Source organism: Globicephala melas, chromosome 9 (assembly GCF_963455315.2).
Source record: "Globicephala melas chromosome 9, mGloMel1.2, whole genome shotgun sequence".
Classification (NCBI taxonomy): Eukaryota; Metazoa; Chordata; class Mammalia; order Artiodactyla; family Delphinidae; genus Globicephala; species Globicephala melas.
The window spans coordinates 32060603-32082423 of record NC_083322.1 but is presented as its reverse complement, the minus strand read 5'-3'; the positions used below and the strand labels follow the sequence as shown (position 1 = coordinate 32082423).

The 21821-nt window shown below is 41.6% G+C and overlaps 1 protein-coding gene across 1 annotated transcript in view; it reads right to left on the bottom strand.

Annotated features, from left to right (window-relative positions):
- WNT2 (Wnt family member 2) overlaps positions 1–21821 on the bottom strand; it is a 46139-nt gene that overhangs the window by 21631 nt on the left and 2687 nt on the right. The window contains exon 3 of the mRNA XM_030857634.2: positions 16312–16589. Coding sequence (XP_030713494.1) covers positions 16312–16589 — 278 coding nt within the window. The remainder of the gene's footprint in view (positions 1–16311; positions 16590–21821) is intronic.

Below are 21821 nucleotides of genomic sequence, written 5' to 3'. Positions count from 1 at the left end.
GAACAAGGCTATAGTATCAATGGGACTACGTGTGCAGAAATGTTCATCACTCCAGAAGCTCAGGCCCACAGAAGCATTCTAGAAGGAGCCAAGACAGCATGGTGTCTCCACAGTTGTGCACTCACTCATCCCCTTCCCAGCTCGGGCCTTGGCACCACAGGTTTCCCGCTTTGCCCCGCACGGAGGACTGTGCCCTGTTACATTTGAAATCTGTCCTCTTCAGGATGAGCCAGCTTTGGAGTGAAGGACAGAGAAGGAAGCAGGAGGAATGGCATTAGTTTGGTCTCCCAGGTCCCAGGGATCTGGGCATCTTTAAAGGATTTCTTAGAATGAACTCCTTTTCTGGAACTACACTCCCCATATGGCCCCCACCCTGCCCCCCATCTTTTTATTCCAGGTGTTTGGTATGAGGCTCACGGGTGACTTGGACAGCAGGCCTCTGCCAGAGAAAAACCCCTAGGAGGGCCGTCTTGGTTCCCCCAGTCTGCCCCATTTGGGTCACCTGTCCGGGAGCCCTCTATCCTAAGATCTCAATGGAGCCACGCAGAACTCACTCCATGCCAAGTGCTTGGGAATTGACTATGAATGCTCATTCTTCAAAGCTTATTCCTTTAAAAGCTGGGTTATTTACTCATAAGTAATACTCCTAGATTTAAAAATAACAGGAAATATTACTTCCCTTTCTTTGTAATACTAGGTTTCCAGGTTGCAAAGTTCGAACTTGGTAACTGAAGGGTTTGCATATTAATTTAAAATATGCAAATGGAAGGACTTGCATATTAATTATTTGATTAACTGAAGGGTTTGTATATTAATTGAAAATACACCTTGTGAGCCCTTATAAATACGCACAGCTGTGGCAGTCGTACACCCTGTTGATCATCATCGTCACTCACTGTTGAGTGGCAACAGCCACTTCCCTCTTCCTCGCTAACTTCTGTTCAGGTGTTGGGCAGCCACGTGCTTCAGAAGTGGCCCGGCTTCTCTCTGACCCGGAGCAGCCCAAATCAATAATACTAATTGCCACTGATTTTTTTCGGCAGAGGGCACGTGATGATTCAATTTGGGCCAATATGATGTTAGGAATAGTCTGTTGGGAGGCTTGTAAGAAAGGTCTCTTCGCTCTGTAGAAGGGGAGAAAGTCCTCTTCTCTGTCTCTGGATGCCGCTTTCTGCAGCAGCCTCCTTGGGACATGAGGCAGCCAATGCAGGACGAGCAACAAGCTGCAGACGGCAGTCTAGAAGGATAGGAAGAACTGGGTTCTGGAGGGTGTTGCTGAACTGCCTGAATGAACCCGCTGTGGCCCTGCCCTGCCTCCAGACTTCTCGGGATCCAAGATATTAAGTTTTCCTCATTATTTAGTGTCCCCGGGGTCTGTTACTTATAAGCGAAAGTATTTCCACTGGAACCATGGTCAGTTCTTTTTTAGTTTTTTTTTAACATCTTTATTGGAGTATAATTGCTTTACAATGGTGTGTTAGTTTCTGCTTTATAACAAAGTGAATCAGCTATATGTATACATATATCTCCATATCCCCTCCCTCTTGCGTCTCCCTCCCACCCTCCCTCTCCCACCCCTCTAGGTGGTCACAAAACACTGAATTGATCTCCCTGTGCCATACAGCTACTTCCCACTAGCTATCTATTTTACATCTGGCTGTGTATATATGTCCCTGCCACTCTCTCACGTCGTCCCAGCTTACCCTTCCCCCTTCCCGTGTCCTCAAGTCCATTCTCTACGTCTGCGTCTTTATTCCTGTCCTGCCCCTAGGTTCTTCAGAACCATTTTGTTTGTTTTAGATTCCATATATATGTGTTAGCATACGGTATTTGTTTTTCTCTTTCTGACTTACTTCACTCTGTACGACAGACTCTAGGTCAGTTCTTGATTGTGGATTAATCACGGGCTTGACAATTAACCAAGGGGGAAAGTGAGACACCTTCTCTGGTACTGGGTTTGCTTGCATCTCCAGGCCCCATTCCTAACACACAGTCCGAGAAGTGCTCAGTCACACCTGGGTGCTACCTCCACCTCTTCTATGTCCCAGGTTTGCAGACTTGAAATTCAGACCCTTAACCTTGAAGAGGGCAATACCCCACTCCATCAGCGAGGCAGAGGGGAGGGACCTAAGGCTAGGCGGCCTGACTTAGACAGTAGTTGAGGTAAGAGTAAGAAATGGGATGGAGAAGCTCACGATAAGTTTGCCTAGTCTGGAAGAATTCCAATATTCAAATGTTGTAATAACGTTATAATAATACGCACCACACAGTGAGTACTGCACTATGTGCCAGGCTCCGCCCATTATCTTACTTAATTACCATGATTAGGCAAAGCGGATTAGTTTTCCCACGAAACCCGGGATCAGTGAGGAAAGTAAAATTCCCCAGAGTCACCCAGCTAGACAGAGGCAGACTAGGATGTGAATCAGATATGTCTCACTCCCAGATCCATGCTCTTTCTAAAAACACATTTAAAATCTTCATATAAATTGCACTGTGTTTTTCTCAACTTTTGAATTGTGTATACTCTGCTTCCCTCTATCCTTTTGAATAAATCAAGAATTAAATGAATAATATTAGAGACCTATTATAATGGGGCAGAAAAGAAGTAGAGAGAGATATGGGGAGGAATTACATTGCATCTTCCAAACTAATTGTCATCAAAAATCTATGAAACAGGCCATTCACAGGAGAAATACAAAGTACCAACAAAGAGACAAAAAGATGTTCAACTTCACTAGTAATCAGAGAAATGCAAACTGAAGCAATGTAACACCTTTTTTTTCTTTGCCTAGCAGGTTAGCAAATAGTAAAAAGATTGATAATTTGATAATATTTGGTGTTGGTAAGAGTATGGAAAGGAGATGCTATAACAAACTTGGTGAGAATGTACGGTATCCTCTGACCTTGCGATTACACTCTGGAAATATCTGCACCAGTTTTGAAGGATGCATACCCACATGGATATTCACTGCAGCATAATTAGCAAGAGCAAAATATTAGGAAAAAACCAAATGACATCAACAGGACAAGGGTTAAGCAAATTATGGTATGTGCTTAATAAAGGAATACGATGTGGTCTTTGATTAATGATGTAGATCATTCTTACAATATAAAAGGGTGTCAGATGAAAAGCAAAATGCAGAACAGTATACGTGGTATGATCCACTTTTTTGGGGTTTTTTTTTGCGGTACGCGGGCCTCTCACTGTTGCGGCCTCTCCCGTTGCGGAGCACAGGTTCCGGACGCGCAGGCTCAGCGGCCATGGCTCACGGGCCCAGCTGCTCTGCGGCATGTGGGATCTTCCCGGACCGGGGCACGAACCTGTGTCCTCTGCATCGGCAGGCGGACTCTCAACCACTGCGCCACCAGGGAAGTCCCGATCCACTTTTTAAAGGCCTGCGTATGTGTGCATACACAGAGAAGAAGGAAGGGAAAGAATGTTCATTTATAATCTGGCCGCCGTTTGAGAGGCTGCTTGATCTGGAAAGAGTTAAAAAAACAAAAAAAAAAAACCCCAGGAATTTAGGGATTGTTCTCTGGCACCTAGAGAGAGCAGACCAGTGGTTCTCCTCTTGGATACACATCAAAATCACCTGGGGACCCTTTCGGTCACAGAGACCCTGGCCTCTCCCGGAGCTGAATATACCAGAACCTGCCCTGGGGGTGGGGCCCAGCCTTGATGGTACTTCCGGTCCAGGTGCTTCTAATACGCAGCCACGCTGAGAATCAAGTCCACACCTGGGAAAGCAGCGGAGGAGGAAAGGAGCCCGCGCACCACGGCCAGAGTCCGGGGCCCACGGAGGGCCGGAGCAGGTGAGAAATTCTCGTGGAGGGGTCGGTCTTAGGACTTAGGTCCTGGGAACTGGGATATCTCATGACTGAATTAGAAGTTGTGTCCTACCCTGTATCTTCAAAATGTTCTGACCTCTAGGGAAAATTTCCCACAAGCAGCAGTTTGCGCTAGTGCTGCTTTGGAGGGTACGAAAGATGGCGACCAGTGGAGTAAAAGCCAAGCGCTCTCAGAGAGACAGGTTGCAGTGGAGGGTCCTGCCCGGAGGGACGCTCCCCCGGGGTCTCGGGAGGCGCTGGCTGAGGGAATGGTGGGCTTCTCCCGCAGGCCGCTGAAGGAGCGGCTGCAGACCTTTTATTTGCACCTTAAAGGAAATGAGCGAACGAAGGGGTCGGGGCGGAGGGGGTGGGGGCGCTGGTACCTGGAGACATACATCCCAGGCGCTGCCAGTCTGGGGCTTTTTTGTGTTTGTTTTTAATTATTACTTTCAAATTTTAAAATTAAAGAACTGTTGCGCATGATTTGAAAAAATCAAATAGTCCAGAAAAGACAGTGAAAAGCAATAGCCCTGTGCTGTACCCTCTCCTCTTATCTCTCCTCCCGGTCTGCACGGCACAACCCCAGAGCGGTCACTTTTAATGCATTCTGCCCTTATGGTGGCTCCCCAAATGTCTATACGACCAGTTCTGTGCTAGCTGACCGCCAGCTTTGTGAGAAACAGAAAGACATCCCATCCTCCAGATACTATACGGACATCCACCAGAAAATTCTCTTCATAACTAAACAAATCTACAGTGACAGTGCAGTGAATGGAGCCCTCTGGAGAGGGGCGCCACGCACGGTTGGCGCAGCTGAGTCCGGCAGCTCTGCCAGTCACTCTGTTTACGTATGGGTCAACATTAGATAGTTCCTGATAGACTTCTTCTTGTGGCGGGTGAGAACTTAATTCACACCTAATTTCCCTCACCCAGCTCCCAACATGGTTCTGTAACGGTTGGTTCTGATGAGCTCTCCGACTTCAAGGAGCACCCTTACCCCTCTTCTAGTTCCAAAAGTTACTGGTGCTTTTTCTTAGGAGATGAGGATATTTGTAGCCCTTCCTTCCTCCTCCCCTTCTTCCCAGTCTCTGTCAGCAGGGCCTGTCCTTTTCTTTCTTTTTTTTAGGATTACTAATAGACTTTGCTGTTTTTACTTTTGTTTTGAAATGATTTCAAACTTACAGAAATGTTGCAAGAATAGTACAATGAACTCTTCACTCAGATTTGCCAATTACTAAATATTTTGTCCTATTTGGTTTGTCATTTTCCACACACACACACACATACACACACATACACATGCACAGAGAGAAAATAGTCTAGATACATAAATTTCTTATGTTTGAGAGTAAATTGTAGACATGGCATCTCTTAACCCTGAAATACCACAATACTATTATCAAAATCAGGAAATTTAACATCTTTGGTACAATACTATAATCTACATACCTTCTTCAAATTTTGCCAGTTGTCCCAATAATGTCTGCTCCCTCCACCCCCTCCGCAGCTCGCTTCTCCCCCCCCCCCCCCCCCCCCGCAGCTCACTCCTCCTCATTCTCATCCTTCCTCTCCTCCTCCTTCTTCTAAGAGCTATTGTTTTCTCTGGTCCAGGATCCAGCCCAGGATCACATGTTGCATTTAGTTATCATGTCTCTTATAGTCTGGAACAGCTCCTCAGCCTTTCTTTGTCTTTCATGACATTGATTTTATTCATTCATTCATTCATTTATTAAGTACGAGGCTTGTCCTTTTGTGGTGACAAAGACGAGAGCATTAAAGTTCTGTAACAATAGTTAAGGCTCTCATGGTATGTCTAGATGTTGAATCTAAAAACTCAGAACGGTAAAGATGGATGTCAAACAGTTAACTGCATAACCAAGGACTGCATTTTATAATCTCTGATCCAATAGCATTGCCTCTGTGCTGAAGAAGAATGTTGCTGGAGTGAAGTTTGGCTTTTTCTCACTTTACTTGCTACCAAGTGTGTTTACTGTAACCTAATGTCTTCCACTCTCAGGCTCATTCCACCTGTTCCATTACTTCCCCTCGTTTCCTGCGGGTTCCATGGTCCTGCATCTTCTTAAGTCCCATCTGGACACAGCTGGGATCATGCCCTCCTAGGTGGACACTCTGCTCTGCCAGATGCCATGTTTTCTCTTTTTTTGGTTCATTCCTTCTCTTTGCTGCAGCCCCTTCTTGAGTAACTCCTTCAAGGCACATGGGCGATGCATTTTCTGAATGTTGTGTGTTAAGATGTCTTTATTCAGCCTTCACACTTGGCTAATAGTTTGGCTGGTTATAAAATTCTGGGTTGAAAATAATTTTCCCTCAAAACTGAAGTTATTGCTCCACAGGCTTTGGCCTCTAGTGTTACAGATGGGAAGTCTGATGTCTGGCTGATTCTCTGGCAACTGATTATTGTTTTCATTTCACTTTCCCACCCCCACCCCCCACATGGAAGGTTCTAGAAACCTTCCCTTATCCTTGGTGTTCTGAAATATCACAATGATATATTTAGGATTTTTAAAAAATGAGTCCTGCTCAGCCCTCAGTGGGCCCTTTCGATCTAGAAACTTCAGCACTGAGAATATTCTCTTAATATTCCACCCCCACACACACACTTTTAGTCTCTTTACAACATTCTAATTAGTCAAGTTGCTGAACCTTCTGACTCAATCCTCCATGTCTCATATTTTCTCTTTTATAGTTTTAATACTTTCTTCCTGGCTTCTTGAGGAATAAATTCCATTAGACTAACACTCTTGGCTCTCTCCATCCCCTTACTCATTTCTCCCAGGGTAGGACAACTGACTTATCCAACTGGTGAGTTTAGAAGAAGGAGCAGGGCTTGTGCGCCTGGGTTCCTTCTCTTTGGGCATCTGCCAGCCTGTGGAGCAGATAAGTTATGATCAGCTCCTGCCCTTCAGCAAGGGGCTCCCTGCAGGGCCCCGGTGTGCAGCCTGGGATGGGGTAAGTCTGCCCAGCTCCCGGTGGAGTTGAAGCTTCAAAACTGCACCCTCCAGTGCAGCCTTCTTTTCAGTCCTGCAACAGATGCTGTTACTCCTTCTGTCTACCTCCCTTGTTCATTTTTTAGTTGGTTTCAAACTCAAGTGGGAAAGAGAGGTGATGTTTATGGTTCTCCATGTGTCCTTTGGGCTTTTTGTTTTACTTTCTGGGAGATTTCTTTGGCTTTCTCTTCCAAGTTCTCTCTTGTTCTCTAATTGTCACTTTTTCAAAGCATCCATTCTTGTTGTTCATGGATGTTAATATCTGCTTGGATCTTCCTGGCTTTTAAAAATTTTCTTCTCACCCCTGCCTGACTTACTGCTTTTTTGTTTGTTTGCTTTCTTTTATGCTTCTGAATTTAATCGAATATATGGTAATTCTTGGACAGTCTCTTCATATTTAAGAGTGAAGTCATAACAAAGTATTTAGGTGCTCTGGTTATATGGTGGGGCTTGTGGACCAGAGGTTTGCTTTCTAGTGAGTAGGTAGGACACTGGCTGTTCTGGAGGCTCTAACTGCAGAAAGCCTAGAAGGTTCGACACTAGACTTCCAGGAGTTCTGCTTGGGGGTGAAGGAGAGGGGATGGGGTTCTTTATGCCACCAATGGGTTTTTCAGTTAATCCCAATTTTCAGCCCTGTGCTTCTCTCCAGTGCTCATTTGTATCTGAAATTTTCTCCGGGTATCTTAGTTTCCACATTCCTCATCTGCTTTTGTTTTCCCCCGCGCCTCATCTGCTTTTATTCTTCTAGGCTGAGGCTTCTCCATCCTGCTTTATGTTACGATTTCTTCATTCCCTTTCCACTTTCCAGAAATTTGTTGAGTTCTCTCATTTCTTTGACTATTCTCTTTATTGTTGATTTAAGCCACTTTTATTCCATTACTATAATTTTAATGAGGTCTGAGGGAGGAAGGAAGAGGTGAAATTGTATATGTTCTGTCCACAGCCTTGAGTCCGATTGCACTTTGAAATGTTCTGGAAGGAGACAAGGATTGTGAGGGGAGGAAATGTTCTTATTTTATGAGACACACTTCTGCATTGCTCAGTTTGTTACTTTTGTTTGTGTGAGTATTGTTTTTATAACAGAAAGAACTCGAAGAAGAATCGATTACAGTGACTTGCTGTCTGTCTCCAGTGTGTGATGCTGAAAGCTTCTTCCAGAAACAGGCCTCAGCCCATGACACATTTAGGTCCCGTTTCCCACTTTGTCTCGAATCTTTTCTAAAGGGTCTCTGGTACCACTTCCTTCTTTGATTCTTGATGCAGACTGCTGTCAAGTTTTCATTTTCAACCTACTTCTTAGGCCCCTCTTTGTAAATTCTCACAGCCCTCCTGGCTTTTTATATCCCCCAGGCGCCCAGCGCAATTCCTCATCAGCCACTTCCCCTCACTATTTGCTTAATCCCACCAGTGTGTACTCTGTGGCATCTCATCACTAAACCTTTGCTCATTTGACATGACTACTTTTATTTTTTTATTTTTTAAATTATTTATTTTTGGCGGTGTTGGGTCTTTGTTGCTGCTCACAGGCTTTCTCTAGTTGTGGCGAGAGAGAGCTACTCTTCCTTGCAGTATATGTGGGCTTCTCATTGCAGTGGCTTCTCTTGCGGAGCACGGGCTCTAGAGTGTAGGCTCAGTAGTTGTGGCGCACGGGCTTAGTTGCTCCGCGGCATGTTGGATCTTCCCAGACCAGGGGTTGAACCCGGGTTCCCTGCATTGGCAGACGGATTCTTAACCACTGTGCCACCAGGGAAGTCCACTACTTTTAAAAAGATGAATAAATGTGACTGCTAAGGACAGGAGTACTCTTTTGGCATTTAGCCTCATAGAAACCATTTTTAGTTTAATATATAACTTTTCTCAATAAAAAATCTTCAGTAAGCTCATCGTTCTGTCAGTGCTAAAATCTTAGTAGATTTTTGATGGCCCTTAAATCTTTGATTTTGAGCACTTTAAGCCTTCAGTTCTGCAGAGGCTATTTTCTACTCTTAGAATTTAAGAAACTTATAAATATTAATATTCTATACCACAGAAACAAAAGTCTGACTGTTTTTAAAAAAGGGGGGCATGGAAGAAGGAAATACATGCATTGTGCAAGCTAGAACAATTCTATTTTATATTTATCCCAACTAAAGCTCAGAGCATAATAACAGGGCATAGCATTCATTAGGATCTTACCATATGTTAAGCCATGCTGAGCACTTGATTTAAGCACTTTTATTTAATCCACACAAGCATATAAGGCATGTACTATTTTCATCCCCGTTTTACAGATGAGGATATTGAGATACCTAGACCCTGAGGACGTTGCCCTAAGTCTCACAGGCAATGTAGCTGAGGCAGGATGTACCCCAAGCCTGTCTGACACCAGGTTGACACCTTAAATCACTCTGCCAGCCTTTCTCATGAACTCCTGGGGGGTTCATGGTCTCTGGTTTCAGTGGATGGGTCCTACAAAAGTTTTTATATTTAGTGTTTGCACATCAAATTAGTCCACAAAGAATTATTTTGACAGTTTTAATAAGACAAACTTCTCCCAAGGAGAGTGAAATTTTAGTCTCTTAACTCAGGCTTTTTGGAGACGGAGCCCAAGCAATGCCAGGGTGTCTTTATAAGACTTCTTTGCAGATCATGAGAATTTTTTTGGTAAGTACCTGCATTTTGCTAAGTTTATGACCCCTGTGTCCTGCTATACTGATTCTCTCCCTATCAGAAAAAGGGCAATCCACCTTATACCATGTGAAATCTATGCAAACTTAACTACTGACCTTGCTTTAGAAATCCTGCTTAGAATTTATTTTAGGTCTTTAGATGCTATGTTTCAACTAAAGTATTTAGTTTAACTTGAGCATTTGAAAACGTGTTAGTACTTCACTTTTTAGTTGGGTGTATGCCACAAAGCAACTACCATATTTCTGGTCCTATATCAGTTTTCCTGAGGGAAACACACATTAAAAACATATTATTTAATTTTCAGATGCTGGCTTAAAGCCAAGTACATTTATTAACAATTAAATCCCTTTGACAGGTCCACATCTCTAATAAGAGTTACTGAAAACCAGACCAACATATCTTTCAAACATACATGCTCTGGAACTAGGAAAATAAGGAATATTTATTAGCAAACTGTGCAGTTGATTTGCTTATGCAATCATTTATTAACTTAAATAAGACATTGTTATTTCTTGAGCACTGTTATTGTTTAAAAACAGTGACTGTGGGTGGGCTTAGCTAGGAAATATAAGGTGTGGAACTTATTTGTGGAATTCAAGAACATTACTGTTGACTAACCATATATATAATAATTTTTATTGACTAATGAGGCCAGTCTAAAAAAACATTTTCTATGAATAATAGAACTTTACCTGGAACTGTAACAATTTTGTTAACAGTTTTCTCTGCTTTGGGACTTTAATTCTGGTTAGTTTTTGATTCATACATGGTAAAAGATTGACAGTATCAAAAACATTCTTTCTTTGGGTCCAACAAGAGAGAGGTGAGGCTGGCAGAACTGATCTAATTTTTCAGAATGCCTTTAATTTTATGAACAGAGAAAGCCAGTCAGAACATAAATCTGTACTAAGTGAAAGTTGTGCTTCGAAAAGATGCTCAACATTATTGAAAGGAAGATGAGGATATACAGGAGGTTAAAGCAGTCTGGCTCTGTAATTCAGTTCAGTTTTATCACTTTCTTTTCTGTTGATATTCCTTACTTTTCGAGAGTGATTTCTTTTTCATCACACCCAGTTCTCTTGGTTCAGACCCATTATGTATTATTTATCTTAAGTGGCATCATAGGATCTATTCTTGGAAGTCTTTATTAGGCCCAAGATTTACTTGCCTGTAAGGCTATGCTTACATCTTGTACAATATCCATTTGTGTTGACTTCGGAGGTATTTCCTGTAGTCAGAACTTGGAAGTATCTGCTTTGTGCTGGCGCCTCAGTGGGCCGAGCTCAGGGGCAGGCCCGGCGCTCCACAGCACTGACCTTGAGGGGTGCTGGATTGGGCAGAGCACAGAACTAGAAACTCTGGATCCTTTGCCCTCCTAACTTCTCACATATAAAATACAGGATGGGCTTCCCTGGTGGTGCAGTGGTTGAGAGTCCGCCTGCCGATGCAGGGGACACGGGTTCATGCCCCGGTCTGGGAAGATCCCACATCCCGCGGAGCGGCTGGGCCCGTGAGCCGTGGCCGCTGAGCCTGCGCGTCCGGAGCCCGTGCTCCGCAGCGGGAGAGGCCACAACAGTGAGAGGCCCGCGTACCGCACAAAAAAAAAAAAAAAAAAAATACAGGATATCTAAATATATATAAATGTAAAATACAGGAGGCTAAGTTAAGTTTGAATTTCAGCTAGGAAATAAATTCAACTTGTTTCCTAATTCCGGCCACCCTATTATATAGACTTTAGTCTCTTCATATGGAAAATATGGATAGTAATGATACCTACCTCCTAGGCTTGCTTAAAACCTGGTGCTTATGTGTATATATTTTATTTTCTGTAGCAATCCTTGTTAGGTAACTTGGCCAAGGTCATGCTCAAGTATTAGAACCAGTGTCCAGAGCCCGAGCCTCCATGTTGCCTCAGTCAACATGATGTCAATAGCTAAGAACCCCTAATGAGCCAATAACAATGTAAACACTATGTTAAAAATATAAATAGCAACACAGTTGCCATATGCTAATTTTTTATTACTATCCATCAGGAAGCTTACTGTCTGTATCAGTCCTTATATGTATAGGTAAGGCTGAAAATAAAATTCAGGGAGGTAGAAATTTCTCATAAGTTTCCTAGTGAGTCTATTTTTTAAAGTCATTCATTCAACCCTATTACAGAAGATTTGAACTTTGAAATCTGTCATTCTTTTAAAGTGGACTCTAGGGAAATTAACAGTACATAAAACTGGAACTTAAGTATTTAACATCTCCTGCATTGTTCAATACCTTCCCATTGCTTCACAGCAGCACCCAAATATCTCAGCATGGCATTTGAGGCTCTCCAGATCTGGCCAAGACTCAAATTTGCAGCCTCAGCTCCTATTAATTCTCAGTCATGAGCTCTACCCTAGTACCCTTGTCATTCTTCAATTTTGATGTTCTTTCTACTCTCATATCTTTCTTTGTCTGGAGTCCCTTCATCCTGGAAAGCATTTTCCCTATCTCAGCCATAGGAAACCTTTATCTCCAGCTTCAACACCCAGCTCTTTTATGACACAACCTTTCTCTCCTCAACTAACTGGCCCTTTGGGTGATTTTTCTATTATACCATCTAGCATAGAGCTTGCCTTGCAATTGTATTTCACTTGTCTCCCTGATTAAAATTTAGTTTCTTGGGCTTCCCTGGGGGCGCAGTGGTTGAGAGTCCGCCTGCCGATGCAGGGGACACGGGTTCGTGCCCTGGTCCCGGAAGATCCCACATGCCGCGGAGCGGATAGGCCCGTGAGCCATGGCCGCTGAGCCTGCGCATCTGGAGCCTGTGCTCCGCAGCGGGAGAGGCCACAACAGTGAGAGACCCGCGTACCGCAAAAAAAAAAAAAAAAAAAAAAAAAAGTTTCTTGTGGTCAGGATTTTGTCTTATTCTTTTCTACATATGACAGTACCAGAAACAGTGCTTTTCCCAAATTTAGTCCAGTAGCACATAGGAACAGTGCTCTAGAACTTGCAGTGCCTTGAGTTGAAATTTTGGAAATCCACCAAATAAGCTTTGGGCATGTTCATGGTGACTAGAAGTTATGTTTTTGGTATTTAAACAAGGTTTTCCCTTTTATTAAGAAATAATACATATTCAGTTTAGGAAACTTGTAAAATTAAAGACACACACAAAGAGGAAAAAAGTGTCCCCAGTAAACTACCTTCCAAGGACTGCTTGCTGCTGCTGCTGCTGTTTTTGTTTTGTTTCTTTCAGTACAGAAATGCTGTGTGTTTATCTTTCTCAGAAATTCTCAACAGAGACAACATGGAAAGGTAGATAAGGACAAAAAGATGAAAGCAATGGGTTTGAGCCCCCAAGCCCAGCACTTCACGACTGTATGACCCTATGCGTTAGTCACTTGATCCCTCTGAGGCCCAGTTTCGTCATCTGAAAAATAGAAATACTAATACTGTTTTTTATTCCAATAGGGGTTTTTTAGAAGATCAAATTACAAAGGATTTTGATGGTCTTTTGTATTAGCTAATGCCATATGCCTATTTTTTCTTAGTATGTTAGACTGTACCGAAGATGAGTCTGTGGGTATGTGGAGAGATCAGATTGAATCCTATGTACTAGTTCAAACTGGATTTGTGCCTGATTCTGTACCCTGAGTTACAGATAACCTTCACGTCACTAAAGGGGTAAGGGGGGACTAGCTTTTACTGAGCACCTACTACTTGCCAGGTTCTGTGCTATTCACTTTACCCTTGTCTTTCCATAGCACTACGTAACCCCCTTTACATCTGAAAGAGCCTGAATTCAGCGATCTAAGCCACTGGTATTGCAGGGTTAAAACGAAGGTAGGTCTCGCTTCACATCCCTTGTTCCATCTTCACTATGGTAAGAAATACTTTTGGGAAAAGTATTTTTATGGAATTCCTCTTATTCTTATTATGGAAATGTCTTGATTGAAGGGCAGTATTTGATTTGGTACATGGAATATTTTGAGATAGATTCTCTTAGGAAAGGTAAAAGAAGTTGTGATCATTTCATGTAGAAAGAGTGGACTAATTTAAAGCTGTTTTCAAGATCCTGAAAGGAAGCAAATGGTGACTATCAACCAAGTAACTTTCACCTGAAATTTACCTTAACCTATCTTAAAATATAATTTAGAAGTTTTCATAACATGGCTTCTTTAGATCTAAAAAGAACTGCTAAGAGAAGCTATGGGCTGTCTTTTTCGATAAAATGTTTGTTTTGAACAAGGTAGATTTATCTTTTCAAGACTTATTAATAGTCCTATTTGGAGGCAGAAAACTAGACTTAAGATGAGTTCCAAGAAAACATGAAGGAAAGAAGCGTCATTACCAATTCTGTTGAAGCTGTGATTAAAATAAAGTGATATAACAGCATAGAAGATCTAAAATGATATTACAGTACAGAGACACATGAGGGTGCTCTAACCAGCTGCTATAATAAAAGAATTAAACTGCTCAAATATTAGGGGAAAGTTAAGGCCTGTTGTGAATGGCAGTGTTGAATTCTGATTTGTAGTGTTGGCTAAGCAGAACAATCCTGGAATAGATGGCTTTTCTTTTCAAATGTATTGGTCCTGCCCCTTGTTCCCCACCCCACCCCATCCCCCCATTTTAAAAAGTAGAAGATGTTCGTAGTGGACAATTTGGGAAATACTGAAAAGCACAAAGAAGAAAAAAAAATGAACTGATGTGGCTCTCGGCCTTGGAGGCTGGGGTTTTGTAGAGCTAGGCCAGTCGGAGGCGTAGCTCGGGAGGGCTGCCTTCAGACTCGAGCCCAGCCTGTTCTCATTTTGATTCCACAGACCTTCTGCTGGTACGAAGGGGGAGTAGAGACTGGGGGTCTAATGACCGCAAGAAGAGAATTAGAGACGCATGTTTATCTCAATACATTTACTCTCATTAAAGTTCATATTCACTGACATCATGCATCTCCTTGAAAAAGTCTGCCCACCCACCATTAATTAAAGCCACATTTTAAAAAGTCAGTGTGTGCACTTTTATTCCAATCAAAAGTAGCCTCCTAAGTTTTGCAGAGTAGGCAGGAGAATATCTGAGGCCTGACAGCTGTTCACCTCTACACAGTGAGGAATCATGTAATTTACGTTAAAAATCATGTTTATTGAGAGCCTTCAATATAATGGCTAAGATCTATTGTCTTGAAGAGTAGAAACATTCAATATCTAATGATCTATTAAGCAAAATTAACATTTATTTTGATGAGTCAACGTAATTTTGGATGCGGTGTATGACCATATGCTCTTATCCGTACAAAGAGTCTGGGAGATCCAACTATATACTGTGCTTGAATAATTAAGCAGCATTCTCCTATCAAAGACACCACACTTTATAACCTATACATATGGTATCAATGTCAAAACAAAGGTCAATGTAAATTTTTCCTTATCTAAACCATTGCACAAACAGTAATTACCACAGTTGTAGGATTGCACAACCGTGGTCTATATTCTTGGCAGTAGTCACTATAAGTTCATAAATTTGTGAAAATTAGGAATGTTGATTTTCCAAGTTCAAGAAAGGTACTATTTGTAAACTGCTCAGGTCACACTCATCTTATTCCATGTGCTAAGCAAGACTTCTTTCCTTCCAAATTCCTTTAAATGAGATCTGTTCCCTCTGTGAGCCTAGTAAAAGGGTTTTCATCCAAACAGATCTGCATTCTTTTCTATTCTTTTTTCCTGTTAAAGCCCCCCTGGGGACTTTTCAATTTTATGCTGATCTTTCTTTATATATTAATGTCAAGCACATATTTATTTTGTGTTGATAAAAGACAAATTATAGTTATCTCTTCTCATTGGCAGTTAGATTATTTTAGAATGGTTCTGACTGAATGTTTGATTAGCCAACCAGTTTATGCTTCTTACACAAAGGCCTAATGTGCAGCAGATTCTCTAGTTATTCTGGTTCAAGATTCTCTATTCTCTATTCTCTCTCTATTGAGATTCTCTAGTTATTCTGGTCAAGCCACCATGCCCAAAGACATGGCTCATCAGTGGATCTGAACACTGGCATTGAAATGGTTTAATCCTAGGCCAAACCACCCCGAGGCTGGGAGTTGAAACCTGAATTCTAGTCCTGGCTTTTCTTCTGATTCTCCATGTGACCTCGAGCACAGGAGGGTCTATTTTCCTCATCTAACAAATGGGAGTTAGGGAATGAATATTGACTAGGTACCCACAGCCCAAGAGCTCAGTCAGGACTAGAGGTTAAGGGGCCAGTGTGCCTCTTTGGGGCACGTCTTCCCCTAGTCCACTTACTCATCCAGTACCAGAAACCCCTTAAAAGCCCAAGGTGGGGCTTTTAAGAGTGAAAGCAGCTTCTGGTTCTGAAAAGAGCTTCCCTGAATCTAGAAGAAGCGAACAAGCCATGCCTGGTGAGCTGCTTTCATGATAAGTTTGAGACAAGATGTTCTGGGACTTGATACCCCTTAGATACAAGCATTCAGTGTCCTACTGGTATGTGGGATGCAGCCCTATCCTCAACCACAGATGCTATCTTCTGACTAGATGACACAGTATCCAGAGAGACCATAGGCACCTGACTGTACCCAATGCCAAAAGCAGTGGGTGGACTCCTTGAGCCTAGCTGTGGGAGGGAAGGTAGAGGGCAGGTGGGGATATTTCAACCCAGCTGGTGGTATTCTTTAGAACAAACAGCTCTGGGCTGGGGGACAGTGGGAAGTTGTGATGATAGCATTTTAGCACTCTAGGAAGGCTTAAGATAAGCTTGCCTTAAGTGATTTATAAGGCCATGCAGTCTACAAAACGAGCACTGTTGCAGTCCATACCTTCCTGCCGGCTCTGTTGTTGTGAAGATTCATCAGGGCTCTGGCATCCTTTCCTTTCCTTTCCTTGGCGTCCACAAAGGCTCGGGCAAACTTGATCCCATAGTCAATGTTATCACTGCAGCCACCCCAGTCAAAAGTGCCCTTGCTGTCCTTGGCGGTTCCCTTCTTCTTTGGGTCACAGGAACAGGATTTTAATTCTCCTTGGCTACAGGCCCTGGTGATGGCAAATACAACTCCAGCTGAGGAGATGGCGTAAACAAAGGCAGATTCCCGGCTACCTGTAACAAAAATGCTTTTCTTAAAAGTAGTCTGGCATTGTTCATTCTGAGTAACTTTTACACGATGGCTGTTTAATACTTGTTCTGCCTCTGACATACTTTGCCACTAGACAAAGTATCCTCGAAGAATTCTTTCCTAGAGCCAAGGCTGGCTCTTGAATATGCATTGTCGCGCTTAATACAAGCTTCTATCAATTTGGATAACTGTAGGACAACTATCCTTAAAGTAAATAAAGTATAAACGAAAATGCAGCAAAAGCCTGCCCTGCCCAGTTCCTGGCTTCATATTAGTCTCATACACGTTCTTGCTTTAACCTAGAATCCCACATGTCCCAGAAGAGAGGAGCAGGACATCTCTAGACCTTGGTTTCCTCCTCTGCAGCATACAGTCTGAATTCTACAATTCTATCATTCCGTAACATTTCTGGGTATTCGTGCTACTACAGCTCTCACTGGAAAAACCTTCCAGACCTCCAGGCATTATTGAGGACACTTGTATGTGTGTAAATGATTGCTACTGAGATGCTGAATTCGAAGTAATCTAGGGGTTGAGGTGGGAAGACAGTTCACAGCAGTAACCAGCACCTCTGGTTAACCCTGGAGAGCTTCGGCTTGGCATCAGCTTTCACAAGTAACGGCGGGATTATTGAAGGCACTATGCAATATCCTTGAGTTACATACGACGTCTAACTATTAAGGTGAATTTACTTTCTTCTGGAACACCTGCACTAATCACTGGTATTGGGGAAAAGACAGCGAAAAGCTTTTCTTTGGTTTTTTTCTGGAAGGAAACAAATTTACCGCCTATAATTAGACCTGGGCAAGAACCCTTTGGGGTCCTTTCTTAGAATTGTTCTTTATTAGAGCACAGGCTACGTTCACTTCCAGGCTGAAGGGTACATATTTCAGTGCGATAACAACATTAAATTATTTTAATAATCTGTAGTAACTCATAACACGGTGTTGTGGTATAGTGACAGATATAAGGCTCTTAAGGGTCTGTGTGCACCTCATTTTTCAAGTGGAGCTGTATTTCACTGTTATTAGCATGGCTTTTTACTAATGGTTGCTGCAGCAAATATATTCACCATCAAAATAGAAGCCGAACAAGCTAATGCCAGTGCAAGGCAGCAAATGGAGAGCCATTTGGTGATTCACTATGTCAAGACGAGTGTGACTTTTTGAACCACACAGCTGGGAGAACAAACCACCTTTTCGCGTCAAAGCCCTGCTTGTTTCCGTTTGTCATTCAGTGCTAAAATTTATTATACATCCCTTGCAATATCTGCTCTGCTAGTCTCATTATTAAAAATCAGGAAAATGTATCTATACCATATTAAATGGCACTTGCCTCAGCCTTCGAAAAATATCTTCCCCGAAACCTCTAACCATCCAAAAAAAAAAGAATCAATCATGCCTTGAAGTTAGGTAAAATCAGTTATATGAATATTTGCCAGAGGTAGCAGGTAGTGCTCTCCAGAGAGAAATGTGACGGTTGTGGGAGCTGTTTTAGAATTCCAGATTATGTTATAAGGATCACAGATGATTTTCTAAGAGGAATTGATACGTTTTGTAAAAGATGGTGACTAATAGATGCAAATGTGGCTTAATCTCTGCTAGTGGCTTTCAGATAAATAAAATTTTTAGTTTACCCATTTTACCATGTAGGAAAATACCTTGTCCACAGTCATCCCATTGATCTGCTAAAGCCTGGTTTTGGATTTGGAGTTCGGTCCCCACATTTAGAGATATCATATGGGGGAAAATTCCTGAATGTGTAATAGATTTTGCACTAGTCTTATTTCTTAAGGAGAAAGAAGAGAAACTTTATGAGGTGATCTTTTAGGGGAAAGCTATGGAAGATGCAGATGATAGAATGTCAGTGACCAGACAGTATTTTGAAGGTTAGTAGAGGAATAAATTGTCTAGGCACAGAATGCATCCCGGCCTAACTTGCAAACAACTACATTGACTTGTTGGCTGAAAGAAAAAAAAAAATCACTTAAAAATCTGCTACATTTCAGAAATAATTTCCAAAGCAAAGCCATCACCTTTCTAAATATTTGTCATTTATTATTCAAACGCATTACTAAATAGCTAGATATTTATTTATTTATTTAAATAAAAAATTAGCACATGGAATATCTTTTCATTTTACCTCCAGATGTTTTGGTATATCATGTAGATATGGCCTTAAGATGTTTTCAGTTAAGTGTCTTAGATGAATCACTAAAATGCTATGTGCAAAATAGTAGCACATTTCAAGAGTTGGCTTTGGAACAAAACAAATTTTGATCTCGGGCCTCTTCTTAGAAAAACTGATTCTTTTTAAAGCCATTGCAATATGAAACAAAATCCAAATCTAAATGGTGATATTTAGACTTCCTGATGTGTTACTATTGAAGTTTCTCTAATTTTTGGTTTGAGATAAGTCAAGCAATGTTTACTAAGTGTATAGGGTGGGACAGGCAGCTGGGAAGGCAGAACACTAGGAGCTAGGCTTTCTGGAAGGTTACGGGTTGTTCAACTCTTTTTTTTTTAAATGCTTGCCTTTTTTTTTAACAAGGATGAAATCTAATCACCTTTTTGTTTAGGCTTATTCTAGAATTCTGAAAGTATATGCAAATTCTTGCAGGATTATTTTTGAGTTTACTAGTTCTGTCTTTACATTTCTCTGCCCGTGTCTGGTGATAGTCGTTTGAATGAGCAAATTACGAAAGTTCCTAAAAATCGGTCTGCCTTACTCTTGGTCTCTGAAGCAAAAGAGGCAGATGTTCTCCATTTCTCTATGACCACAGGATATGTTAGTAACTTTTATGTTCTTCTTATATGTGGTACTGCCCTTTGGCTTTCCTATTTATCTATGAGGACATTTAGGTTTCCGAAGGAGGAGTTCTTTACAACTCTAAGATGTGAATTTCCCTCCAAGCAATTAATTGTAAAACTCTTTGGATAGCTTCATTGGAATTTCGTGATTATTTCCAGGATAAGCTACCTTAGGCCAAATTCAGCCTTCCCATAACCAACACAAAATCATCACTGACAGTCACAGGAGTTTACGTAAATGTCCAGGAAGAAATCTGGCCTTCTGTGAAGATTGGAAAGAAACTGTGTAGCATGAGTGTTTTAAGTTTTGAGTACTTTGGCAAAGCGTTCAGCTTCATCTGAAAGAAATCTGAAGGGAGTACAGTTATAATCTCTAATTTACCTGAAGGCTTAGCCTAAGTCAAACTTGTTCTGCTTTCTCTATTTATAACCTTTTCCCTCTCAGCCATTCTACAGCTCTGAAGAAACAAACATTGCCAAGATTAAGTTGAATGAACCTCCAGCTTTGGCATATACACTCTCTAGAATCAGTGTCAAACTTGCTTCCTTTGACTTGTTATGGAAAGGTTTTTTTTTTTTTTCAATATGGAGACATCTTAATGGATTTTCATAGACAGACTCTATAGGTGATCATTTTATAAATGAGAAGTACACTTAATTTGTAATCATTGGAAAATGGTTGAGACCTTTGTAAAGGAAAAATCCTGATACATCTTTAACACCAAGAGCCTGTACCTAATATATGCAAAGATTTATTGTGCCAGATATTTGCAAACTCTCTTTGATAAGGTCCAGCACTTTAATTGATTCACTGGTGAGTTAATCTAGGTGAAGTCTTAAAATTCCATGTAGCTGAAATTTATTATTATCCTTTCAAAAATGTTGTGATGTCATATCAAAACTCCAAAAGGAATGCGGAAGAATATTCTTAAACCAGAGAATAAAATTGCAGAATATCACAGTAAATTAACTTTAGGGGTACACTAAGAGTGAGAGTACTACGCCCTTGGGGGATTTTAGAGACATTCAGTTATGCATTTGGCCTCATAAAACCCTAGGGCTGTGATGATTACCTGATAGAAACACGCTCCGTTAAGCATTACCAAGTGCACAGCCCGAATGATTTTCTTAGGATTGGGAGGGGGAGGTGGGCAAAAACAAGTGGAAAGTTTCCTGTTTCTGGGGTTCGCACATAAACTGTTGTGTTTTCAGTAAGATTTCCCAGTAGCAAATGGGATGTGCTACTTCTTGGAGAATGCTGCTAAGACCAGGTTAAGGGATGGGGATGTTTTGAAAATAAGATCTGATTTTCAGTTAATTTTCTCTGATTGTGTACAAGTTAGTAAGCTACTTTCCACATTCAGAACTTTTAAGAAGTTTATTATGTAGTTAGATAATGTTCAATGTGCTTTCTAAAAAAGAGAAAGGAAGAAACCACAGGCGTACCCCATTTTATTGCACTTTATTGCGCTTCACAGATATTGTTTTTTACAAACTGAAGCTTTGTGGCAACCTGCATTGTCAAATGCTGGTTACCATTTTTTAGCAATAAAGTATTTTAAAATTAAGGTATGTACATTGTTTTTTCAACAGTTAATAGACTACAGCGTAGTATAAACATAACTTTTATATGCATTGGGAAACCCAAAAAATTCGTGTGACTTGCTTTATTGTGGTGATCTGGAACCAAACCTGCAATATATCCAAGGTCTACCTCTGTGTATTCATGGTTCCCACCCCTACCCTCCATAAATATCCTTCTGCTTAAAATGTACCTGGAGAATAGGCACTCACTACAAGTTCATCCATCCATTCATTCAACCATTCAATGAATGAGTGATGCCTACAACACACAAGGTACCAAGTAAGGTGCAGGGAAAGCAGATGAGTTCCTGCCTTACAGAATTTACAGTTTACCGAAAAAAATGCTTAATTTAGAAACAGAGTGACCCGAAGCCGAGTAGCCGAATGGGAGGTCAGAGGTGTTGAGCAGAGATTTGTCTCTGCTTCTTAATAACACTGACTTGTTATTGTAATAATGACCATCTATGGCCAATAAAAGATTTGGGCATTCTATCCCAATCTTCTGCTCATTTCCTTCTGGAAGTTTCAAGTCCCAGAAAGAAGAGTTAAAAAGTCAAAAGCGCTCTGTGGCTGCTGCGTCCTTTCTTCTAGAGACAAAATCTGAACCTGGAGGGACAGGCAGGGTTGTGACTTGACGTGGATGGACAGAGCCAAGAATAAAAAAGACACCAGCCTGGGGCACTACATCCTCCTCCCAAACTTGAGACAGACAAGTTTCTTGATTTCTCGAGTCCTTGTCTCGACGGGACTAATGGCACCCAACAGAACAAGCTTCTGACTGCATAGCATGCAAGACAAGATGAGCAGGGACTTTGAAGACCA